Raw genomic sequence first — 26,256 nt, forward strand, 5'->3', positions numbered from 1 at the left:
CACCCCCAATCTGGTGATGCGAAAAATCTCAGCTTTTGTTTAAAATTAACGGGGCTCCAGCCTCGAGGGCTGAGCGAGAAGCTGAGAAAGCGTAACCAAAGTGCACCCTTAAGGGTTTAAAAATAGAAGAGAGGGAGAAAAGAAAAATTAAAAAATAGTAAGACATGTTAAAGCGCAATGATTCATCTGGCAACGCCCTGTTTGGGAGAGCGCGGGGCCGGCGTGCGCTTGGCAGGGGTGAGAATTTGGGCTCCCGGCCCCCACCGGCCACCTTCCCCACAGCCTGGGGAATAAAATCACTTCCCCTGGGGTCCCTGTTTTTAGGCAAATGGCTCTTGCTGCCCGGCAGGACACCCCTCCTTGCCCCGGCTCTGCTGGACCTTGCAGCTCCCAGTCTCCCACCTTCACTTACAAATTCAGGCTCTGGCTCCGGGGCTGCTGCTCCCAGGAAAGCTCCCTCCGTCCTCCCGCAGGTAGTGCCGCACTAAGCTGAGACCAGAAAGGTCTTGTCTTGAGATAAATGCTGATTGCCTTCAAAACAGCACTGTGATCAGCCCAGCCAGCCTCAGGGTGGACCTCCTCCATCCATCCCCTCAGCCACCGGCAGGACACAAAGGAAGGTCTAACATCAACCATGTGCAGCTCAACCCATACCTAGAGAAGCTCATTTCTTCCAGTTCCTAATGCTTATTATTTTTTAGCCCCCTCCCTAAAACAAGCTGCACATGCTCATGATGGACATCCCCAACGTGCAGGGTGCAGAGGTAGCCCACTGTCCCCACTGCATGGGCACCCCGTAGCAGCAAGCTTGGCTCACCGGGCTGACGCACAGCAGAGAAAAACATCAAGAAAAAGCCAGAAATTTCTCAAACAGGCACTGGCCAGGTTTTCATTTCACTTCAGCAGCAGCCAGCACCCCTAACCCCATAAACTCTTACCTCCTGCAGCACAACTGGTCCATGCCTGATGCGTGGCTCTCCCCGGAGCACGGCTTTCCCTTCATCAGCATCCCAGCAGCCTCTCCAAAGCAAACCCTGCTTTCCCTTAATTTGTGGTTGCACCTGGTTTATATCCATGCTGAAGTGGCCGCACCTGGCACCTCGCCCCGTGCCACCGGCCTCACAGGCTCCCCACTTCGCGCGGTGCCGTTGCAGGGCAGGGGTGTCCCGGAGGATCGCCACGGGGTGAGAGAATGAAGAAGCCGGCCGGGCAGCAGCAGGATGGGGCGGCAGGACCTCCCGCGCGCTGACGGGCCCCCGCCGATGCTCCCGTGGCCACTGGCCCTCCTGGCCCTGAGTGCGTGCTGCCGCTGGGGGCTGGCCGGCGGGGCGGGCGGCACGGTGCCCCAGCAGCATGCCGCCCCCGCGACCCCTTCCTCCTCATCCTCCTCTTCCTCCGGCCGGGCACCCCTCGACTGGCTCCTCACCGACCGGGGACCCTTCTACCGAGCCCAGGAGTACGTGGACTTCATGGACCGCTACCGGCAGGGTTTCACCACCAGGTACAGGATCTACAGGTGAGAGGCCACGGGCGCCCCGGGAGGGAGCTGTGGTGTGGGGGGCTGCAGGGGGCACGGAGGAGTGGAGACGGACCTGCTTTAATCTGCATGAGCGGACCCCTGTGTGTGGGAGGAGGCTGCCCATCGGGCGTGACGGCGGGTGGGTGCATGTGGGATGCTGCTTTCCCAGGGTATATTACAGCAGCCCCCCGAGATGCTCATGGCATGGCTGGGATGGGCTCCGGGCAGGATTTGCCCCGAGCCAGGAGTGGTTTGGTGCGCAGGTTGAGATGGGATCAGCCCTTATGGTGGGAGGCACAGGGGGATGCTCTTTTGTCCTTTTGCCATACACAAAGACACCTCCGTGCCGAATTACTGAGCCTGCCTGGACTGCCAGCCATCTGGGGCTGGGATGCTGCTGGGGCTCGTGAAAAGCCACCCTGACTGACTCCCGGCACATCTCCAGTGCCATCACCCCATAGACTGCGGCAGTGGGATGCTACATGCGTGGGGGCCAATACTGGAGGGGGTTTCTTGCCAACGGAGAACCAGGGTCGGCAGCAGCGGGTTCCACTGACCCCAGCAAAGGGCCACCCCATGACAGCCAGTGGGGGAAACCCACTCCACCGCCTCCCAGCACTAACTAAGGCTGTCGCCTCCTGTTAATGAGCCTTTTTCCCTTCCTCTCCTCGCTGGTGCCAAGCCCCAGGGGTTTCCAGCAGCGGAGGAAAGCCTGGCCGCTGCCTCCCAGGGGAGCTGACGTGGGTGCCAGGATGGTAGCCTTGTTACGCAGCTCAACACCCCCAGAGAGCTCCTCTCCCCCCTCGCCCCTTTCCTACGCACTGATGCTGCCATGTCGAGGGACCCGTATCCTCCGGGGATGCTGCCGGTGACGGTGGTGGGACGGGAAGGAGCAGCCAGAGGGACAGCAGCTGGCTTGTGCCTCCTTTGAGGCGGAGAACCCACTAGCAGCCTTCGGGGCTTGCTTTGCCTGTGGGATGGGATGGGATTGGGGGGGAACTGGTGCAGGGCTCATGGCACCCCAGCCCCACGTGCTTCAGCACCCAGGGAGCGTGCGTGCAAGGGGAGAGGCAGCATCCCCCTGCCTCACCCCCAGCTCTGGTACTGGCACCAACATCCCGCTTTCTGGGCCCAATAATCATGATGGGAAGCAAACCGGCATCCACCAAGCCCCTCAGCTGCTTTGCATCCATCCACCCATCCCTCCCTCCCTCCCTCCCTCCCTCCCTCCCTCCCTCCATCCATCCCTCCCTCCCTCCCTCCCTCCCTCCATCCCCCTCCTCCTCCTCTCCCTCCTTTCCCAACCAGCCCTAATTAAACTGTCTGAAAGCCGCCGCCTGGTTTTAATTAGAGCAAAATGCCAAAGATCTGGCTGAAATCGGCCGCTGGTTGTTTACGGGGCAGTTGGTAGTTCGAGGCAGCAGCAGGCTGGCAGCTCCCCCCACCAGGGCTGGGTGATGCCGGGGGGCAATGGGGGAACCCACCACCAACCCCACCACGTCCCAACACCTCCAGCTTCCTGCAAAACACTGCCAATACTTAAAACCATGAAACCCCCAGATGTTGGATTTTCACCCAGATCTGTAGGGATGGGGATGGAGGATGGATGAGGTCCATCCAGCCCAGTGGGCTGGAAAAGGCTCTGGCCCTGTCCTGGGCTGTGATTAATCAATATCAGGCATCTCCACTGCTTGTAGCTCGTTATCGCCGTCGATGGCTTAGGGAGGGACGACACTTTCATCCTGGCTGGATCTATAGCTGGCAAGCGTGCACAGCACATCCTTCACCTCCGCCGTGGTGATGGAGAGGTCAGGATGGTCCCAATGGGAGTTTTTCCAGCTATTGATCCCCTTCTCTGAGGTGGAAATTGGGGACAGCATGCATGTGGCATGGCCGGACCGCCTTTGAACCCTCTCCCCACTGCCACTCTCCTCCCACAGAGAATTTGCTCGTTGGAAGGTGAATAATTTGGCCTTGGAGAGGAAAGATTTCTTCAGCCTGCCTCTTCCCCTGGCCCCCGAATTCATCCGCAACATCCGTCTGCTGGGACGCCGGCCCAGCTCCCAGCAGATCACTGACAGCCTCATCAAAAAGTATGGGACGCACTTCTTGCTCGCCGCCACGCTGGGAGGTGAGTGCCGGTGGGTGCCCGCTCCGCGCTCGCTTCCCTTGCACAAGGCAGCGTGCAAAGGAGGGAGGGTGGGAAAATCAGCGCTGCAGGAGAAGTACAGCCACCAAGGGGAATGGGGGGAGCCCACCAGCCCCCCAAAAGCATTGCATGTCCCTCCAGGAGAGGAGTCCCTGACCATTTTTGTGGACAAGCGCAAGCTGAGCCGGAGGGCAGAACCCACCGGGGCGGTTGGGAACAGCTCGGGGGTCTCACTGGAGACCTTGCACCAGCTGGCAGCCTCCTACTTCATCGACCGGGAGAGCACGCTGCGCCGGCTCCACCACATCCAGATCGCCACGGCCGCCATCAAGGTAGGCGAGGGTGCGAGGGAGAGGGCAGCGCGGGGAGACAGCAGCCCCGGGCCTCGCCAGCGGCCCCTCAAAGCTGGCCGAGACCCTAAAGCAGCATCGCACCCCGGGGAAGGGGAGACGGAGGGGGAGAGCAGGCAAAGTTAGCACATCCACGTTATTTATGGGAAATTGGGCACGCTAATGAAGGCACATTTTTCAGCAGGCTGCAGGCAGGGCTGCCGCCTGTCAACAAGCCAATTAGCAGGCAATTATTTCTCCTCTCCAAGCATTGCCTTGCTACAGGGAGTGGGGCACAGCAAGCCTGGCCAGGGGTTCTCTGCAGCACTTTTGGTGGGGTGGCACGCACCCTGGGTGCCCTCCTGTGTCCCTGACCATCTGCGGGTGGTCGCCCTTAGGTGACCGAAACACGGACGGGGCCACTCGGCTGCAGCAACTACGACAACCTGGACTCGGTGAGCTCCGTCCTGGTGCAGAGCCCGGAGAACAAAGTGCAGCTCCAAGGTAGGACAGGCTGGTGGGGACGTGGTCACGGATGAGCGCCACCATGGGATGCTGGCGGGCGCACAGGGGGCCACCGGGGAGGATGTTGGCTTGAGATACTGCTTTTAATTTAAGGGCTGGGGAGGAGGGGGGGATGAAAATAATCAAAGCTGGGCAGGATGAGGTTGTTGCTCGTCTGCCAAGAGGAGCCGAGATCGATGCAGAGCCCAGACAAGCGGCTCCACAGCAAATTGATATGAAAATCACGCGAGGGTGGGAGCCCAGGGAGGGGGAAAGCTCGCTCCCTCCTCGCCCGGGCGATGTTTTCGTGGGGCTCCGCACGTGCCCTGATACTCTCGGGGCTGCCTCCCGCTCGCAGGGCTGCAGACGGTGCTCCCCTCCTACCTGCGGGAGCGGTTCGTGGCGGCCGCCCTCAGCTACATCGCCTGCAGCTCGGCCGGGGAGCTGGTGTGCCGTCAGAGCGACTGCCGCTGCCAGTGCCAGCCCGCCTTCCCCCGCTGCAACTGCCCCGAGGCCGACGTCCAGGCACTGGAGAGCAGCCTGGCCCAGCTCCAGCGAGCCTGGGAGAGCCACCACGGCCAGTTCGAGGAGTCAGGTGAGGCTGGGGAGACCCCACCAAGCATCCCTCTCCCTGCAGCTCCTCCTCTGGGAGCAGCCCAGGCTGGGCTGTGGGTCTCCAGGGCAGGATCCAGGGTGGTCATCTCACCATGAAGACCTGAGAGCCTAGCTGGAGGGAGGTTGGCTCCAGCCCTGCCTTTGCCGCTCGCCCTCCTGGGTCTGCTGACGCCGTCTCTCTCCCCACACAGAGGAGTTTCAGGCCCTGGTGAAGAGGCTCCCCGGGGACCGTTTCCTGAACAGGACGGCCATCTCCCACTTCTGGGCCATGGACCTGGACATCCAGCATCGCTACCAGCAGCTGGGCACCAGCCTGAAGCTGCTCTCCAGGAAAACTCACCGACTCATCCGGCGGCTCTTCAACCTCAGCAAACGCTGCCACCGGCAACCTCGCTTCAAACTGCCGAAGGAGAGGTAGGGTACCACGGCATCCCCGTCCCACGCCGGCGACACTGCTCAGAGCCCCAAGGGCGACTCAGACCCACGGCCATGTGGCTGGGACTGGAGGAGCTCCCACCTTGCTGGAGGGATGCCCAGGGGTGAGCAGGCAGCGAGGGCAGCCGTGCCACCCTGGGATGTTGCCTTGAGAGGCTGGGTCCAAGCCTGGAGGTGGAGAAGGGAGCTCGGTTCATGGGGGGCCACTAACGGTACAGAAAAATGAAAGCAAGGTGGGCAGCTCTTCCATCCCTGGGGAAAGTTGGTCACACCCCTAAAGATGACACGTGAGCATCTCTCCTCCTGTGTCTCTTCTCCACCAGGTCCCTCCCTTACTGGTGGAGCCGTGCGCAGTCGCTCCTGTACTGCAGCGAGACCACCGTGCCTGGGACCTTCCTGGAAGAAAGCCACAGCTGCACGTGTCCCTCCGACCAGCCCTCCTGCCAGGGGTCCATACCGTGTGCCTTGGGCGAGGGGCCAGCCTGCGCCAGCTGTGCTGAGGACAACAGCACCCGCTGTGGGACCTGCAACCACGGCTACGTGCTCACCCAGGGCTTCTGCCGCCCCGAGGTGGCCGACTCGCTGGAGCACTACCTGGGGCTGGAGACAGACCTGCAGGACTTGGAGCTCAAGTACCTCCTGCAGAAACGGGACAGCCGCATCGAGGTGCACTCCATCTTCATCAGCAATGACATGCGCCTTGGGAGCTGGTTCGACCCCTCCTGGAGGAAACGCATGCTCTTGACCCTGAAGAGCAACAAGTATAAGCCCGGGCTAGTTCACGTGATGTTGGCCCTCTCCCTGCAGATCTGCCTCACCAAGAACAGCACGCTGGAGCCTGTCATGGCCATCTACGTCAACCCCTTCGGGGGAAGCCACTCGGAGAGCTGGTTCATGCCCGTCAACGAGGGCAGCTTCCCAGACTGGGAAAGGACTAACGTAGATGCCTCTGCCCAGTGCCAAAACTGGACACTTACCTTGGGCAACAAGTGGAAGACCTTCTTTGAAACTGTCCACGTCTACTTGCGGAGCCGCATCAAGTCTCTAGATGACAGCTCCAATGAGACAATCTACTATGAACCCTTGGAGATGGCAGATCCCTCTAAGAACCTGGGCTACATGAAAATCAACAGCTTGCAAGTCTTTGGCTACAGCCTGCCCTTCGAACCAGACGCTATTCGTGACCTGATCCTTCAGCTGGACTACCCCTATACCCAGGGCTCCCAGGACTCAGCCATGCTCCAACTTTTGGAGATCAGGGACCGGGTGAACAGGTTGTCACCCCCTGGCAAAACCCGCCTTGACCTCTTCACTTGCTTGCTCCGCCACAGGCTCAAGTTGGCCAACAACGAGGTGGCGAGGATCCAGTCCTCCTTGAGGGCCTTCAACTCCAAGCTGCCCAACGCGGTAGAGCAGGAGACGGGCAAACTGTGCAGCTAACGGCTGGGGCTACTCAAGAACTTGGAGTGAGGGGGCCAGGAGAAAGGATTCCCTGGGGCGGGGCAAAGAATAACCCCCCTAAGAAATTAAATCAAGGCCTTACCTTAGTGCCAACTGCGTGCTTCCATGGTACACCCAGCAACCGGCCAAAGAGACGCAGGGCTTGAGCGGATGGAGGACGCCAGTGGGACTATGGAGGAGGGATGGCTCGTGCAGTGCAGACTGGCTCCGAGTGCGGGGATGATGCCAGCACGGCTGCCCCACGGCACCACTTTTGCTCGAGCGTCGGTGGCTGGGGGGACGTGCCGGTGGGCAGGGGAATGTGGCTTGGCCAGAGGCAGCTGCTGGCCCCACCAGAGCAGATGCTCAACCAACCACGAGGATCGTCCAGCGGTGGTCTCCTTGATGCCCCAACTTTTGTAGTCTTTTTAAGAAAGGTTTCTACTGGCGCCTTCGCTTCCGCATCCCCCGCGATCCTTCCTGCGGCCGTGCCCTCGCACACGGCACGGGGGGGCCATGCTGCAGGCCTCCGAGATGCAGTAGATCTCTCCCGGCGCCTCTCCATGAGCATCTCGTGCCCGTCAAGGGATCATCACCTCTCGTACGGGCAGGACCTGGCACCTGCCCTGTGGATACTGCTGACACAAACACCGGCGGAGACCTCTGGGATGCAATTCCTTACAAAAAAAAACCCTGAAACCTAAAACAAAAGAAAGAAAGAAAAAGAAAAAAATGTTTTATTTATGTATTTATTTATTGGTTTTGTTTGGGAGGGGTTTTTTTAAGCCTATTTATTTGGGGAGGGTCATTTCTTGTCAGTGGCTCCAGCCAAGAGACATCTTAGTAAAATGTATCTGTTTAATATATTTTTTAAAATATGCCTTTTTTGAGCAAAAGAGCAACCAAAAACAACCGAGAGAAAAAAAAAAAAGGAACAGTTACTGTCATCTCTGGCCCTGGCTTTTCCCTTGCTGTGTGGCAGGAGGGGATGGCGAGGAGGCTCCTGTGCGTGCCTGGCCACCGTGTCCCACCCTGTGTCTCCACACCGTCCTGCTCTCTGGATTTTAGCCGAGCCTCCCGAGGAGGACAGATGCCACCGCATGGGCTGGCCATCTGTCTCCTGTCTACGTCTTCATCAACTCTTAGGGACAGGGCTCCAAGGTGGCCCATTAACGCCATCAGACATGCCTGGAGGCAGGGAGGGATCCTGCCCATACCTGGAGCCTGCAGCTCCCGCCTGCTTCCCCCGACTCTCACTTTTGCTCCCAGTGGTGTGCCCAGAGCGGATGCGACACATCCCTGAGCTGGCAGGAAGGACCCACGTGGCACCAGCCACATCTCACGTCCAAACTCCTCCTGGTCCCACGTAAACATCCACCATGCCCCAGGGTGAGCAGTGCCACGGCTTGGTCACCCGCTGTGGCACATACCACCTCTTAGGGCATGTCAGGCATGGCCCTTGGGAGGTTCACTTGATGTCCCTTAACTCTGGTATGGGAAGAGACAGGGAATCCCTGACCCCCAGCCACCCTTTCTGGCCAGTTACAGTTGTATAGATAGGTATGACAGTCATCTCTGTGTCCTACCTCTGTTGCTTGGTCCATATATGTAGGTTGCTCTGTATTTCTGGTATCGTTGTTGACCTCCTCAAGACCTTCTCATTCATCACACCCTTAGAAAGGGCCCCAAACCAGGTGCAACCCATCCTGGACACCTCCCTCTGCCACACCGAGTGCAGGCATCAAGGGGCAGTGGGTTTCCCTGAGACAGCATCTCCAGCAGCCCCACCGCCGGAGAGCCAGCGGCATCGCCAGTGCCCACTCAACTCAGCCCAGCGAGCCGGGGCGAAGAGCCGGGCAGCGCGGACAGGCGAGCTGGCAGCTGACGGCTCGGCGGAGCCGGGCTCCCACCCCTCCTTCCCCGGTGCTGCCGCTTCTGCTGCGCTTGGTGCCTGACCAGAATATCAAGCAGCGGCACTGCCTGCTGTCGGATGGAAACGCTGGGTATCCAGACAAGCGGAGCTCACCGCCTCGGTGGCTGCCCTAATTTCTTGGCTAGAGAGAGGAAGGAGCTGACCCTCCGACCCGCAGCATCCTCAAAGCAGGGAGTGCAGGCAGAGGGATGAGCAGGGTGCAGGGAAAGGTAGAAGGGGAAAAAAAAAAAAGTGTATCGGCATGCGGAGCTGAGTCCGCTTCCTAATCCTCCCTGGCTGGCAAAAATTGCCTGCTTGGATGCTGCAAAAGCGGTGGTAACCCAAACTCATCCATCCTGCTTCTGTCACCCGCTTGTTCCCCCCTCTCCTCCGTCCTGGGGTTGGACGGATAAAGAGATAAGTGGGAGGAAAATAACACCAGGAGAGATAAAGAGATAAGCGAGAGGAAAATAAAACGGGGGTAGATAAACCATGCTTGCTATTTATATTCCCTGTCTAATCTATCAATCCATCAGGCCAGCTATTGTGGTTATAGCATCCCTCAATCTGTCACCTGGACTTCTCCATACATCTGTCTTCCTTTGCCCACGTCTCCTCCCTTGTCTTCCAGTCCTAAAGGGAAAAAAAAAAAAAAAATCAGGCAATTAAACACACCAGGAGGAAACGAGAAGTCAAAGCCATCATCTCAGCTCCCCAGGGAAGCCGGCAGACATCTGCCCGGGGATGAGGAGGGTATAGGTGGGAGGGCCGGCAGTGCTGCCTGCTCCTCAGCAGGCAGGGCTGCAGGGAGGCTGCCCAGCTAGAAAGACTATTTTGGCTTCTGCTACACGTCTTTCTGGGCTGTCACATCGCTTCTCCCCATCGTCACGTGGGTCATGCATTGGGCTAACGTTCCTCAGCTCCATCCTCTGTCTCCCCCAGACAGAGCATTTCCTACCATGCTTTTCAGCACCCTTACCCAGTCACATATCCTAAAGCCACCCAAACACGAATGCAAAAGCGGTCAGGACATCTGGCAACACCTCCAGGAGCCGCTGGCCAAGACATGGTGGAGCAGCTTCCACCCGGGGCGGGGGGACTGACCCCAGGCTTCCCCACCTCGGTGCTGGTTCCAGAGGCAGGCAGGTGATGCCCTGAGATTAACGGTCCCGTGTGCAGGGATGGAGATGGATAAAGGCTGTTTACTTTGAATTTAATGGGGAAAAAAAAAAAGAAGGAGGCAAAAAGGGGCAGTCAGGAGGCTAAAGGGATGTGCCATCAGCTCCTCCCATCCTTGATGGTTGCCCCCCTGGGCTGGCAGGCAGAGCGGCGCTGGAACCTCCCCCCCCCCCAGCCCCCCAGCAAGATATCATCATGTATCGCCCAAAAGCACCAAGCCTTGGCCCAAATTGTTGATTCCCAGCAGGAATGAAGCCATGTGTGGCTTTCCCAGCCTGGCAGCCCAGCAAAGCACCCCATCGGGCAACGCAGAGGCCGGCAGAGCATCAGCGATGCTGAACGCATCCCTGGCCACTGACCCCCCGACGACGTGGGGCTGCACCACCTCTTTGACCGAGTGGAGAAAAGAGAAGCTTGGTTCCCTGAATTTTGCTGATAAATTGCTGTATTTTGGGAGAGAACCGCTTCCACCTTTTCTCGGGTTAAGTGGGTGAGTTAGAGGAAGAGCAGCAGCAGCGTGCCCCCCGCCCCGGGAGGGCACTGCCAGGCTGCATGTTAATCTGGGGTGGAAGCAGCCAGGTCCTGTACGGCAATTAAGGCGCTCGATGGAGGTGATTAAGAAGTCGAGGTTAATAACAGGGGGGTCAGCGTTTGATTACCTTGCAGCGCTTTCCCCTGCAAAGACAACGCCGACAGCGGCAGGGCTGGCTGGAGAGTCACCGCCGCACACGGCGCCGGCAGGATCCGGCCTCCGGATGCAAACAGCCGGGGTGCCAGCCTGCCGAGCCACCCTCAAGCAGGAATTCGGTGTCAAACCCATTAAGTTTTTAAAAACTGGTGTGTTTGGGGGTCATCCTTACCTGTGCGCTGGGTTTGCAAGCCCCTGCATTTATACACCTTACACGGCTCCTCTCTGCAGCCGGAAAGCTGCCTCTTAAATAACCAGCTGAGCTCCTCACTTGCTTGATTGCGGCTGCTCCGGTTCCCTCCGGACATGTTTATTTAGCAGCTCTGCCAGGGAAAAGGAGGCTGGGGAAAGGCCAGGCTGTTTTGCCACCAGCCCCGGCAGCAGGACAGGTTTATCTGCAGTGCACTCCCCCACCATCCCTGCTCACGGCTCCCGGGTGCCGCTTGTTCCCACCTCCATCTCCCGGCCCCGAGACAGCCAGTGATCAGCTACACCTGAACCGAACAGCTCGCAGCTCCAGCTATCTAACCTACACTTTTTTTCCCCTCTTGGGTTTTCACCCCTTTTCCACAGCACCGGCTGAGCCTCCAGCCCTGCACGCTGGGAGGTGGTGCCTTCGGCCTCACGGCCAAGGGCACCTCTGCATCAGGCTGTGCCAAAATCGCAAAGACAGTTTTGCCATGAAGAGCTAGAATGGAGAGAGGTGGTGGGCTAAATCTGCATCCCTGCCTGCATCCCGGCTCCAGCCTGCCTCAGTTTCCCCCCCTCATAGCTCCCAGCTGATGCTGTGTCAGCCCGGGAGAAGAGCACAGGATGCACAGGGGGTAAAACATCCCCGGAGGAGGCAGGAGGGCTGGGGGGGGCTCCAGGTAACACACTTTTCCAGCAGATACTCTTTTTCTTTGCATGCAAACAGCACACTAGTGCAGATTTCGCTTGAAATTCATCTCCACGGGCTCTGCCCTCTCGGTGCGGGCTGCAGGACAAGAAGTAGAAATCGGACGATTTGCTTGGCGGGAGGCGTCAAGCCGAGCGTTTTGCTCAGGGCTCCTCCGGCTTCTTTAGCCACACAGAACCACCATACAGCTGCCCAACAGAGCTGTTTTGCTGTTTGACAGCGTTTCTGGGGAAGGCAGGCGATGGCAAGCTGCCTGCGGACCTCTCTGCCCCAGCACGGGGCTGCTCCAGCTTCTTCCTTGTAACCTGGTTTCGCCGCAGGAACGTGCTCCTGGGCACGTGTGGCATCACCGTTTACTCTCCCAACTAACCAAGCAAACCATGGGATGCGATCCCTGGGTGAAACCAGGATCCCCAGGTCGGCTAGTGCCGTGGAGTGGAGCTGCTCTGCCAACAGAAGCCCATGGAGACTTGTCATCGTCCCCTTCCCACTCCAGGCTTGGGGAGGGGGATTGCCACCCGCCCCTTTTGCTTCCCCCTGCCTCTGCAAAGCCCAGCGACATCTGCGTAGCCAAGAGGCAAGCCGAAACCTCACCGTCTCTTTTTCAGCCTCGTCTTTTCTTCCCTCCCCCCCTTCTCCTGACAAGCTCAGAAGTGCAGTCAAGGTGGCAAATTAGCACCAGAGCCTCGTTAATTGGCAGGCAGGAGCCTTCTCCTGCTGTTTGGGTTGTCATCAGCTGCTTCAGCACATTTTCAGTTTCTCTCTGTTTCGGTCTATTTTCTCCCTTTGCCGGCAGCGGGCTGGGTTTTTCCTCCCTGCTCCAGCTCCCTGCCATCTCTTTCAAAGCCATCGAGGGCTCTCATCCTCCCACGCCGCGCTCCCTGGGGTTCCCTCTCCGGAGAGGATTTACAGGGCCTGCGGTAAATGGCCACTTCTTAGGGAGCATGGGGGGACGATTAACAGGCTCTTGAAATGATGATGACCTCGGCTTCTTCCTCCCTCTTCCTCCTCCTCCTCAGCCTCCTGCTGCGGCCTCCGAAGGCAGGAGAGGCTGCAAAGGGCAGGCAGGGAGGAGGAAGGCGAGAGAGGTCCCAGCCACCATCCAGGAGCTCAGTGAGGAGCTGGGATGACTCAAGCTGATGGGCACCTCAGGAAGCTCCAAGTCCCAGTTCCTTGGCTCCCTTCTTCCCTCCCCACCGACTCCTCCCTAAAGCGAAGACAGAGAATCATAACCTCACCCACCCAGCCCCACCGCCTGCACCAGCCCTTGACCTCCTTGAGTACTCCCCAGCTCCTCCCATCTCTCCAGGAGAACCTCTTTAGATACCATCAAATAACATATCTTCACAGCATCCCATTCTGCAAGCGGAGAAACTGGCGGGGGAGCGGGGACGCCGGTGGCACATTGCTTTCTCCTCCTCGATCTCAGGGCTGGGAGCCGCACCCCCATCCATTAAATATAGGTGCCCTGCCCCGGGGTGCCGCCGCAGCTGGCATAAATCAGCAGTGCCGGGGCCAGGGGCATCGCTGATTCACGGCCAGGAGCCCGGCTGGAGGACTTACCTCATCGGGCCGGACCATGACACCCCCCGGCCCGGCTGCCCCCAGGATGGTGCTCCCAGCGGACCTCTTGGCTCTGCTCCCGGCCTGGGGGTTGAGACAGTCGGTGAATTTTGGAGGGATCTCCCTGGAGGGAAAAGATCGGGGGGGGGGGGAACAACCCCAAACCAAAAAACCCCCCCAAAAACCCCAGACAAAACTGCAAGCCAAACCTTTTGTTCCCGATATGTGTGCCACGAGCAGAGCCCGACTGTATGGAAAGAATGAAGGAAAGAGATCAGTCAAATTATTTTTGAAGAGCTCTCCCAGCCTACAGGCAGCTTCTGAGGATACACAAACCCTCCCAGCCGATCTGCCTCAACATCGGCAGTGGTTACTACGTCCGTCACCACCTTCCAGCTGTTCCCTTAATACGATTCCTTCCCCACGACGGTTCCTTGCCCTTTCCTTGCCCCTGGCATTATCGATCCGCTCAGAGAGATGGGGATTGAAGGAGAAAAGGGTCTCAGGGACCTTTTTCTCCACTGTAGCCCATTTCATCGCTGGGAGAACCCACACCACCGAGGATTTATCTCCCTCATTGTTTTCCCAAACTAGTTTCTATGGTTGTTTCACCAACATAACAGTAAAAAAATACGGCATATAAACCACCCCAAATAGTGTCCAGGGATGTGAAATACTATAAATCCCAGGAGGCTGCTGGGAGAAGAGTGATGCTCGGATCGTGCCTGCTCCATCCAGGCCATCTCCTCATTGGCTGTAAATTAGGGGGCTCCCCCAGAGCCCCTGAAACTCAGTCAAAAAGAGATTTCCTTCTCTCCTGAGCCTCGGCAGTGGCATTGGGAGCAGTGCTCTCAGAAAGGCTCCTGGGGGAACAGAATCAGTGATTACCCAAATTAGTTTCTAATAGCTTTTATCTCCTAATTTCTACTTTGTCAAGTGCTAAAATCCATTAATAATCAAGAGATCACGTGGAAAAACATTTAACATCCCAGCTGCCAAGAGTTCCCACCCCGTCACACTCCAGTGAAGTTAAGAGAGAGGGGGGGGAAAAAAAAATCATTATTATTTTTTAATCTTAAACCCAGCTCTCCAGCTAAACCATCACCTGCATTTGCTGATTAGGCGGATGATGGGACAAATCCACACGTGAAGCTGTAGATGCTGCACCTCCCATCTCGCTCCTCTCCAGCCCTTGCCAGATAAAGGTTCCCCACGCAGCCCCGTCCCCACGTTGCCCCCTTTCTAGAAGGGACCAAAGGCTGGTGGCCAAGGCTTGTGGCACCCTCAGTCCTGCCTGTACCTGGTGCCTCCCATCCCAATGAAGGCAGGATGCGGTCCCCCATGAGATGGGCACAAGCAACAGGTCCTCCATGGGCTGAGGTTGGGTTGGACCATTTCCACCCCAGAGCCGGTCCCTTCCACCCTCCAATAGCTCTGCCAAAATACTGCAGCCCTTCGTACCCTCCCTGCTTCAGCCTCTCAGCTTTATTTATTCCTTATCTTTGCCTCCTAGAGCCGGTCTTGTCCCTCCGGCCACACCGGGCCATGGCTCTCCCCGCTCAGGTGGGAAATCTGCCCACACCTTGCTTCAATCTGCATCAGCTGCCGCCCCGCACCACAACATTGCCCCTCTCTTAATCACCTGTTCGAACAGTTTAATAGGCTTCTAGTAAAATATTGCATTTCTAAAGCCCCCCACAATGGAATAAATCCCTCTTGAATCCCCGGCAGTAGCCAGAGGGATGCACGCAACCGTTGTATGGCATTGCCCGTGGCTTTCCCTCCATGTCTGGGATGTTTCCCCAGCAGCAGCATCCTGGAAAGAGGAGGGAAATAAAACCCCGCATCCAACCCAGAGGTTGTTGCCTGAGCAACGGCGGAGGTGGGCGCAGGGATCCAGGCAGCGCAGCCAGAGGTGAGCTTCAGATTGCCGGAGGGTTTGGGGCACCCTCTGGGAAAAACCCACGGAAGCGAGGGAGGAATCGGGATGTTGTAGCTTGAATCAATGGCTGTGGTACCTGCTGGGAGCGGGAGGGAGGACGGGGGAGGCGCGGGCAGGTGAAGCCGGGGGTCAGCGGCTGCAGCATCCTGCATCCCAGCTGGGCTGCTGCAGCGGTTGTGTTGGGTGGGCATGTTCCCAGTATCAGGTGGATGTGGGACAACCTCGTTTAAAGAACACCCTTGTCCAACGTGTCCTGGCCTCACCGCACGTTTCTCCCTTCCTCTCTTGCTGAGGGGATGGTGGCCTGAAGAAGGGGACTGAGGTTCTCTTCTTTGCAGTTTAACCATTGCCCCGAGGCAGGATCGAGGGCTAATGTCCTGGTATAGCAAACCCAGCATCCCCATAGAACCAGTAAGCCCTCATCCCCACATGACTGCGAGTCCGTCAGTCTGTCCAAGGCTAGATGGTCACATGCAAAGCCCAAGCTCCTGTGGATCAAACCGGCTCTGGTTAAGCTGCTGGCCTTTTAGAGGTGAGCAAGCAGCAGTGCAACGGCACTGCACTGTGGTGACCACCTTGGGGCTGGACCATTGCTAGACAGGGTGTCGTCTTCGTTAGGACATCAGTCCCTTAATGACCATGCATGGGGCATCACCACCACCACGCACTTTTTATTCCACCCCTTCTCCCGCTCTCAGTGAGGCCCGAAGTTCACTTTTGGATTTGTTTGCATTTTGCTGTTGGCTTGAGCATCGCTAAAAAGCCGCTGTGATGTTGGCTCAGGAGCCGCAGGCTTCGGGCACTCGCAAGCCATAAACTGACAGCCGCGCTGCGTGCAAATCCGTACACGGGGTTAATGGACGCGGCTCCCGCCAGAGGCCAGGCACCATGGCAATCCCTGCCCCAGGGATGTGACAGGTGGGTGTCCCTAGGGATGCTCAGCATCCTCTCGGACCAAACCCCTGCCTAAGTCTTTCTGCAGCTGCTTGCAAAGCAGCCGGTGCTTACCGAATGTCAGGGGCTGCTGCAGCATCCTTGTCATCTCCTCATCGAAGGGAGGTAGGATGCTGGGATGGGATCCGATGCTGCAGATGCATTCCAGGGGTTTGTCCCTAACCAAGATTTAGTTGCTGGGGGAGGGGAGGTGTAAGTAAGGTCACAAACCAAAATATATCCAGACACATACAGTACATAAAACTACAGTCTGTTTCCCTTCTAATTGGTAATAAATGTAAATGTTTAGTTATGCCTGGCTTGGGAGCTATGAAAAACACATCTGGCTGGCTGGTTTTCCTGCCTACCATCTGTAGCCGAAATGAAAGGCGTGAGTGCGTGCGTGTGCGCGCACCTGAGGAAGGCGACAGCAGGAGCAGAGGGAGCGCGAGCAGGAACGGAGGAGCAGGAGGATTGCCAGAGAGGGGAAGGTCGGTGCTGGAGGGTGATTTCTGGCCTCTGCTCATGGGGACCTCCAGGCTCTGTATCTCTGCTCGGTCCTTTGCTCCCCTCCCAGGTAACGCAAGCCGCAGAGGAAGGGCCGGTGCCCGCCGGAGCTGCTGACGCAGGATTCCTGTGCACACCGGTGGGGGAAACAAAGCCGGCGAGATCCTGGAGGTCTCCTCCTGGCCGTTAATTACCATTAATCAGAAGCTCTGATTTGATCAAACCTGGAGCTGTGTCTATGCATCCTTCCATCCAACACAAAGAGCTTACGGCTGAAACGGTCGGACCACGGCTGGCAAGGAGGGGATGCGGTTTTCCCCTCTGCTCCTGTCCCAGAGCCGTCCTCAAGTCCATAACACCTGACCTGCAGCACCATCCCCACTGATTAAAGACTGGGAGGAAACCACTAACCCAAGGAAGCAAATACAGCCCCTTCTTAGCTCAGAAAACTTTCTCGACCCCAGGTCCCCAGGACTGGGGAAGGTGGGAGAGCCAAAAGGCTAACGTGCAGAGAAAATCAGGTTTGCAGCAGAATTAAGCGGAGGTTCCCCCTCCCGACCGTACCTCCCAAGCTGTGGTTTCCTGCCCTCACCCAGCAGCAGCTCCAGCCCCATGGCAATGCCACCATCACTGTCCCCACTGGACCCACACCTGGCCCAGCCCAGCTGGGGCCCTGGGAACCCAGCAGCCTTCCTCCTCGTCCTCCTCCTCCTCCTCTGCCCGCCTGGTTCACTCTTATTCTGACAGCACCGCCTCTTACTTTGAAGCAGGTTTTTTCTTGGAGAATGAGCTTCGTTTTCTAGACCATCCCCAAAGAGCCTGGGAGTACTCGCTCTTGTCCCTCCTCCTGCCTTGATCAAGGCTGAAGGCTGAAATCCAAGTGCATTGATCAAAGCGGCTTCTTCGGGTGAGATTTACTGGCGAGGAAAAGCAACAGTTGTTGAGGAGCTGGTCCAAGGGGCCGGTAGTTCCTTGCCGGGAAGACGACGGTAGCTGTGGGTAGGAGATGCAAAGGACTTCATGGCATCCAGGGCAGTGAAGAAAAGGGATTTTCACTGACCGGTGAGGTTGTAGGCTGCTCCCAGAACGTTTGGGATTGAGTAGCAGCCAGGTGTCCTACTTATGAGCTCTCCTCGGGAAAGATGCAGCTTTACGTACGACTGGGACAGACATCAGTGATGCCTGGGGACAGCGTGCCGTGTCCAAGGTCTTTTGCCTCCAGACAAAAGCCTCCTGTTCCTAAAGGGCAGCTTTAAACCAGCCCAGGCTCCACAAAACCCCCTGAAGAGCTGCGGGCTGGCAAGTCCAGACAGCAGCCCCCGGCTTGGTGCTGAGCGATGGGGCTGGGTGCCAGCTACTCATGCCAAGGTGAAAGCGGAGAGATCAGGCAGCCAGATGGCATCCTCCCACAAAAATACCCAGCAGCTCATCTGCAGCTGAGGGCTAAAGCTAAAGCTGGGCCTGACGCGGCCGGTGGCTGCCCCGAGGGGGAACACGCTGCTGCCCAGGCGGGGAGGGGGCCGCTGGAGCAGGGGTAAAGCCATCTGCAGGGATAGGCAGGCATGGAGCCGGGGCCATGGCTGGTGTTTCTCAAGAGCATCCAGAGTCCAGCTGGCTTCATGTTTAAGTGCAAGCCATGTCCTTATGCCCAGCTTTTGATTGCCCAGGACGCATGGCCCCAGAAAGGCAGCGATAAAAGGGGTGAAGGTGGGCAAGGGGCGGTGGAAGAAGGAGAAAGCTGGTTCTTGGGTGGCAAAGGACAGGGTCGTTGCCGTTGGTAAGATGACCAGACCACACAACATCAAGAGGCAGCCCCTCTAGACAGCATGAGACCTGCTCAACCCCAGGCAGCTCCCGCATCCATTTTGCTGCGATGGAGGTGACGAAACCCCCCCATGCCATGCACTGTCTCTGCCCTCAGATGGGTATGGGCAAAGCCAGCTAGCTGCTGCCTGCGCTGTGACGTGCTTTATGCCCAAGTCCCTTCTGCCTGCTCCGTGCTACCTGCCTGCGCCAGCACAGCTCCCCGGGCGCCCTGGGTGAGCTCACACACCCCGCAAGGGTCCTTTAAAGGGTAACTCAGCCAAGTCCAGCTGCAGCCCCCCCCCAGCAGGAGATGCAGCATTTGAAACACTGGGGCAGGTCCCCCCAGCAGTCACGCCAGCCCCCGCTTGCTGGGGACACTCACCTTGGTCACCCCTCCCAGGCTGGCAGAGATCAGCCCTGGGCCATGCTACCTTATTCCCCGGAGGAGTCGATCCCTGCTAGCTCCGGCTTTCAGAGCTGGTGAGTCCAGATCACCAAGGTCAGGCCGTCAGCTGGTGCAACTCCCCAGCTACCTCCAGGAGATTTACACCAGCCACGAGCTCCCAGCCATCCCACGGAAAGGGTCAGATGTGGTCGGTGCGGGAGGAAGGGACAGCAGTGACATTTGCATGCTGCTCCTGGCAGCCTCCAAGCAGCCACAGCAGCTGCCTTTGAGCACTTTTCATCTAATTCAATGAAAATGAGATGTTCAAGTGAATGAAGATAATTTAATAATGAATAGCTCCAACTTATCGGAGAAGCTCTCCATCCCTGCCTGACAGTCGTTGCCTCTAAGTGCAGTTTAATAAGGAAATCACCATCACTCAGCCCTGTGGTAGGAAATCAGCACTTTGCTACCCAGGGAAAAGGCTCTGCACCTTCCTAAAAGCTGAAGCAATTTCTCAAGGAACCTAAACTCTGTTGGCCTTTAAAAGGGAAAAGAAAAAAAGAGCAGGGAAAAATCAAACCAGCAAAGCAGCCCATCTTCAGAGGCAAAATGTAATTAAAAATAAAAGCCAGCTTGAAGGCGGCTGTAAGTCATCACAAGCAGCAGCCAAAGCTGCAAGCGAAAGCGATGCTGGCTGAGCCTGCGAGTGGGGACGCAGGGGGGTCCCCAGACTGCAGTAAGCCAGGAGGACATCTCAGCAAGGTATTTCAATGCATCAAGGTACTGCTTTCTGCCAGCCAGGACTGGGACGGCTCCGCTGCGTGCCATCATCCCCAGCTGGGAGACGTACTGCCCAGGGACAGAGCGAGCCCCCTCCTTCACTGGGACAGGGCAGCACCGCTCAGCCACCTGCAGCCCAGCCACCCTGGTCACCCCCGAGGTGGCTGTGCCAGCCCCGGGGGGGACACTCCTGGTCTTCGACATTACGGAGAAGCGCTGCCAGGCCGTTTCTAGCCAAAGTCACTCTGTCTGTACAGCGAGGATGGAAAACGCTCGGCAGAACATCCTTGGCAGGGATTGATCGAGCCGGGAAGCACCACTGCAATGCTAACTGGGGACTACACACAGGTTCCGACGGCTGGGCGGGCAGCGTTCGGCCCCCATCCTGCTGCCCATAGCCCCGACGGCAGGCAGCCGTCATCTGTGCCGCGGAAATACCGCCAGCAAGTTATTTCTTCAAGTCATGAATCTGCATCTCACCAAGTATCGATCCAGGCAGCGAAGGGCTGCATCCTGCCTGGCGCTGCCTGCTCCCGTGCAGGCAGAGGGAGGTGTCGACGCGGGGGATGCCAGGCCCCGCGGATTCCTGCTGACACCTGCCAGCTCCGGGTGCTTAATTATTAATTGCATTTCCAGTAGCAATTGTTGCTTGTGCCAATGGAGTTGGACTAGACATCGCAAGCAATTAGCAGAACCCTCCACTGGTGTTCGGTTGGTACCTGCTTAACGCTCCGCTCACGTCCTCCTCGGGTCGCTGCAGAGGGAAGGAGGAACCCACTGACATCTCCTCTGCTCGTAGCCTGCTGCTCGTGGGGATCTGTACGCCTGGCCTGTGCACGGTGGCCATGGGCAGCGATGCTGCCTCCGGCCGTGGGCCAGTGCTGCCACAGCGCTGGCATTGTCCCCTCCTGCGGCCGTGTGGCAGATGTGGAGCAGGACACACGGGGCATCAGCTGCCAAGCATCCATGTGCCACTGACGGCCGGCCCTTGGAGGCACTGGGGTCTCAGCCAGGTCTCCTGGGCAAGCGAAGCCAATAGCAGGAGCGGCGGAAGATGCGGCAGAGGAGGCAGCCCCAAGCCCGGTCCCGAGCAAAGCTATCTCAGGGCCAAGCGTCTACTCTGCCACAGCTCAAGTGTTCGACCAAATTAATTTTTATCATAACCAAAGTGACTGGTCAGTAGAATCCAAACGGGCTTTTCCTAGTCATTGAGACTGTTTCGTAGCAAGAGCAATTTTGGGAGCTTATTTTCCACTTCATTGAGTGCCATGTTACTGCAAATGAATATATTCCTTGGTTGGTGTGATGGAAAATACAGCTGTAAATGCTTTCTGCTTCATTTGGGTAAAGAGCTCCAGATAGGACTAAATATAAAGAGAATTTAAATGCTCTACTTCATTAAAAAAGTTGTTTCCCATTCTCTTTCTTCCTGAAAATACAGGGCTGCTAGTGGAGAGAGCAAAAGAAGGATTTAAATTTACATCAGTGTCGTGCTAACCCAGCTGATCTCTCCCCACCCATGACGGATGGTAGATGTCTGCCAGCAGCTTGCTCTCCGGAGGTTCAGAGAGGTGGGAAGCTGAAGGCAGAGGACAGGATACCCAACACCGGAGCCCAGGGCCATGGCATGTCCATCTGTTTACCTCTATGTCAGCGTACATAATCACCTTCAGCTGGTGGTTCAGCCTTGGAGGCAGCAGGACACATTAGCAAAGGCATGAAGCCCCAAAACCTAATTCTTTTGGCTGAGCTGGGGCCCACCCAGAGGTTCCTAGAGACACGTGCCACCATTTCCACCTGGCCTTGGCGATGGGGTCAGAGATCCTTACCTGCTGCACAGCCACCAGCGCTAGAGAGGTTTGAGGACCTGGAACGTGGTCTGACCACCCTCTAAACGATCTCAGTGGCCATCCAGCTGGCTGCATCCAAGCATCAATTACTAGCTTGTTTTCTTCTGCCACAGACTAGAGAGACCTATACCAGCTAATGGGCATGCAGCACTTCATATTGACCTCTGGAGTGAAGCGCTACCTCATCCCACTGCCGTAAGGAACTCTCCTGACTTGTTGTCACTCCTGGTTTACCCTCTTCAGGAGGGCAATAAACCCCCCGGCCAGTGTCTCATTTCCTGATCCAGTTCCCAGCAAGGAGACAATGATCCTTATTGACTTCATGGTGGTTGGGATCATGTCCACACTCTTGACATCAGGTCCAAGACAGCACAAGAGCAACACCCAGCCTTGGTGGAGAACGCTGCTCTGAACAAGCTCATCATGGCTTCTGGGAGAAGACTAAAATCCCGTCTTTGAAAGGAGGGGTACAGCCAGGTTGGGTTGCCATGTCCTCCTGGGGTTCCTTCTTAAAATTCAAGAGTCCCAATCTTATTTGCGTAGCACCAGGTGCTGCCACACAGCTTCCTCCCCTCTACATGTGTTCAGGAGAGGTGGGATCCCTCTCCAAGCTATGCAGCAGCCTGGCAGACTCCCTGGTATCTCACTGAGGCCAAAGCAGAAGAAGGATGCCTCCTACTCTGACTGGGGCTCGCAACCAAAGTCACTCAGAGCAATCCCATTTCATGCAAAATCTGAACTGATTTCTTCACTGGAAGTAAAGCACCAATGCCAGGGAGACACCTCAACAAGTCTTCAGAGTCTGTAGCCTTACAAATCCTGTTGGACCTGGATGTCAGGTTGTGCTCTGCTCTTACTCGATACCAACAAAGTGAGTGGAAGCTTTAATCTCTGCTAAATCCAATTATAACCCAGGAAGCAATACGTTCTAGGCTCACGGGGCTTACAGATAAACAGATCATCTCAGCAGGGCTGTGGCAGAGTGGGGTGGGATGAGTGACAGGCAGTGGGTTTACATCTGACTGGAGGATAAATAGAGTTCACTTGACTCAAAGAATAACCACCTATCGCAATTTTGCTAAATTTAAAATTGCAACTTTTTTCCCCCCAAAGATTTAAGTGGAATTTATAGGAGTGAGGTCCATATAACATATAATCTTCATAGAAATAACTGAAGTTAATTTAGCCTTCCATTTAAGTGGAGGAGCCAGGAGCCAAGTGACATTCATGGTTCTGTTCCTTACCTCCAGCACAGGAGTTTGGCCAACGAGCTGCTTTTCGTAGATCGGGCAAACCCGAGGGACCCAGATCCAACAACACCATGGATATGAAGAATGAGCCATAGCAGTCTCATTTCAAAGACTTCCCTTCCCGTTCTTCTCCTCTGAGCATGAAGTTTCACGAAGTTCATCACTCAGTTTGCCAGCAGAACTCAAGGCACTTTATGAAGGTGTTAAATGGCACCATCTCAATCTCCAAGGCATGGGGACAACCCAGATGTCCAAGGGCAGGACAGGGAACCTCCCACCCATCATCCAGCCCCAGACAGAGGCACTGATTCATATGTGGCCAGGAGGGTCCTCCACCAGAGAACAGGTGCCAGAGATGTGTCCCAGGTCCCACCTCCACACAACCCTGTGCCTTCTCCAGGTTGCTGCAACCCTGGAAGTGTTCAAGGCCAGGTTGGACGGGGCTTTGAGCAACCTGGTCTAGTGGAAGGTGTCCCTGCCCATGGCAGGGGGGTTGGAACTAGATGATCTTTAAGGTCCCTTCCAACCCAAACCATTCTATGATTCTCCCCTTTTTTCAGACCATCCTAGTGGAGAAGCTGGAGGAGCTCTGGGGTGGCCTGGGAACAGTGCTCTGACCAGGACTAGCGCAACAGCAAAGAGCAGTGGCAAAACTTCCCCACGGAACCAGCACAGGTCTCCCACGCCCAGCACGTTACCCAGCTGGGATCACACCACCCACTATGCACAACCCTTCCCTTACATCTACTATTGCTTAAATGGCTGGCAGCAGGTATGAACAATTACCACCTGAAATCTGGATCAAGGACAACGTGATGTAATTATCACCTTAATGGCATTTCAAGACCATCACCACCCACTGGAAATAAAACTTCTGTTGAGTGAGTTTAATAAGCATATCATCTAATACAATATTCGCACAGAGGGGCAGGGTGGCTTTAGGAAGGATTACAGTAGCTTTGCAGCTTTGTGTAGCTTTACATGGGATATTTCACAAGCAACAGATAAAGCAGGATGAGCCCGTGATAGCTGAAAACCCAGAGAGCGGCAGCAGCCTGTAATGCTACCTCCCATCTTTTGTTAAGTAGATTACAAGCTTACCTCGCACACAGAGACCGGGCGGCACTGGATGGGTGCTCTGGTTGCCTCCACCATGGCCTCTACGATGGAGGCAACCAGCAGAGTCCCCACCCTCATAGCCACTGCCAGCTACTAGACGGCCGTTTCCCAGGTGGCCAGCTGAGACCTGATGAAGGCATCACACCAGTGCATCAATCTCCACCAGTCCACAGCGGGCTCCAGACCTGCCTGGGTAAAGCTGCACGGGGAGCAGATCCAACCTCCTTGGCACTGCTCCCCCCAATCCTTGCCCACGCTCTTGCAGAAGCTGGAGGGGAGCGGGTCCCAGAGGGACCTGGGACTGGGTTAACTGGGCTCGGGGGAGCCCAGCTCTACATGCATCAGCTCTGCACGGCGCAGTGAGTCCATATTCCCCCTCTGCCTGATGCCTTCCGCAGCCCAGGAGCCTTCACAGGCTCTGACCGAATGGCTTGCACCCCCAGAAGCAACCGGGCACCTCAAGGCTTGCGCTTCCCTCCAGTGTGAATTACTGCCAAGGGAGCTGCGGGTAAGGAGTCACCAGGGATTTTCAGCTAGCCCTGCTGGTTAATGCACCCACAGGGACGTAAATCAAAGCAAAGGGAAGGCGGGTGATTGCACAACAGCTCAACGGATATATTGCACACGTCTAACCCCTGAAACTCCCTGCCGCAAGGCACCAGGAATGTTAAGTGGGTTTTTTTCAGGTTTAGAGACCTTCCTAAGCCTAACAGATACCCAAAAATATTCTTTATGAAGGACTGAAACACAGCAAGAGCTCTGCAAAAGAAAGAGGTACATCTCAAATTCCAGTGTGGTTATCCAATACAGAAGGCGCCCGTCAGCCACCAAGAACACAGACTGCCCTCCGCTCCGGCCAGCCAGGCCTTAGGTAATGTCCTATATAAAGCATTTGCATCCGCTGCCCCGGTAAGCATCTCAGAAATACTGCCTCGCTGCCTAATACATGCATTGGATTTTGCTCAGCTTTTGAACCATCGGGTCGCCTTGGCGTTAATTAATGCATCGCTAAAATTATGTTTGGGGGCTACTAAGGTTTATTAGGTAGAAAATTATTTCAAATACAGAGAGCAGGCAGTAAAGATTGGAAATATGTTTTCAAGTATAAAGCTAATTGCTACAGGGAATCCCTCTGGGATCCATTCGGAGCCCTTGCTTTTTTATTTCCTTCCTCTGTTAACGACCCAGCCAAGGTTTGTAAAACAGCAAATGCACAACTGCGTGCTGATGATGTGACACCCTGCACGCCGGCAGCCGGCACGAGGCCGGATCCCCTATGTCTCCACGGCGGTGGTGGCCGGAGCGGACCTCATCCACGCGCCCTGTCGCAGCAGACCGGGGCAGCCTGGCAATGGCAGTGACCATGTTGCGTCCAGCTCTGGTCTCGGCCATAGGGCTGCTCAGCATCCTTCTGCCATCTGTAGGAGTCCTCTGAGCCAAAGGAGAAGCCCATCCCACCCCCACCCTCCTGCCGACATGGGTGTTTTGGAGAGGCACATCAAGAGAGGGCTCTGCCGCTCCCTGGAGAGCCTCACGCAGGTCCCACAGCCACACCAGTGTTGGCAACTGGGCTTAAGGTCTCCGTGGGTCCAGTAGCAAGACTGTATAGATGCAGCCTTGAAAAGGAGACTGGCCTAAGGCCAGTCCTGTGACCAAAGGACTTTGCTTTTACATCCCAGCAACCCCAAAGTACCCGTTTTTCTGAGAAAAGATGTCCTGCCTCAGGGTGACATCCTGCAGGCCTCCAGTCATCCCAGTAGGAAGAGGCAAGCCCTCATTTCCAGGGAAGTTTCAATTTCTCACAGGCAGGGTCACTTAGTTAAGGAATAAAAATAAAAACATAGTAAATTCCCAGCCCAGGCTCAGCCGCGATCAAACCAGGAATCGCCAAGAGGAGCTATCTTGCAGAGGATCTCATGAGGGTGCTGCAAAGGCAAGGGTCAAGAGCAAGGTCCTCCCTGGCTCCTCGCCGTGACGCCTGGCTCCCGACACGGACAGCAAAGCCCCCGCTGACCTGCCCCGGGCAGGGACGACACACGCTGCTGCCCGGGGAGGCGTTCGTGCACGCTTAAGTGCTTTTCTGGACCACAGCCCAAGTGAACCGAGGTGTTTTGAGTGGCACAGATGGGATTTTTCTTCTTTCTTTTTGTTTTTTTGCCCTGATGGTGCCCTCTGAGATGTAAATAACTGCACACCGGTGACCCAGACAGGTGACTGACCTGGGCAAACATGGAAGAGTTTTCTTCATAAAAACCATCCTTTCTCCCCACTCAATTTGGTGATGGCAGGGGGACATTAAGCTGTCTTATTTGCTATGTCCAGCCACCACCTCGCTCCATTTTATTTTGCTTCCTAGAGGAAGCATCTCCTCCTATAACTGCCCCTCCTTCCAGCCCTTTGAGGCACGTAAGGTTTCAACACAAGCCAGGCATCTGGATCCTGCTCCTGGT

The 26,256-nt window shown here is 56.5% G+C and overlaps 1 protein-coding gene across 1 annotated transcript; it reads left to right on the forward strand.

Moving 5' to 3' along the window:
• Positions 1 to 1,220: 1,220 nt before the first annotated feature.
• On the forward strand, positions 1,221 to 6,991 carry BRINP2 (BMP/retinoic acid inducible neural specific 2). Its single transcript, XM_059822071.1, has 7 exons — positions 1,221 to 1,516; positions 3,460 to 3,650; positions 3,810 to 4,000; positions 4,396 to 4,501; positions 4,860 to 5,096; positions 5,308 to 5,530; positions 5,875 to 6,991. The coding sequence occupies exons 1-7, from the start codon at positions 1,221 to 1,223 to the stop codon at positions 6,989 to 6,991; spliced, it is 2,361 nt and encodes a 786-aa protein (XP_059678054.1).
• Positions 6,992 to 26,256: the final 19,265 nt, after the last annotated feature.

This window comes from Gavia stellata, chromosome 10, assembly GCF_030936135.1.
Source record: "Gavia stellata isolate bGavSte3 chromosome 10, bGavSte3.hap2, whole genome shotgun sequence".
NCBI lineage: Eukaryota > Metazoa > Chordata > Aves > Gaviiformes > Gaviidae > Gavia > Gavia stellata.

Coding starts and splice junctions, on each gene's coding strand:
- BRINP2 (XM_059822071.1), top strand. CDS start 1,221: ATGGGGCGGCAGGACCTCCCGCGCGCTGACGGGCCCCCGCCGATGCTC. Junction 4,001..4,395: donor TCGCCACGGCCGCCATCAAG/GTAGGCGAGGGT, acceptor GGTCGCCCTTAG/GTGACCGAAACACGGACGGG. Junction 5,097..5,307: donor CGGCCAGTTCGAGGAGTCAG/GTGAGGCTGGGG, acceptor CTCCCCACACAG/AGGAGTTTCAGGCCCTGGTG.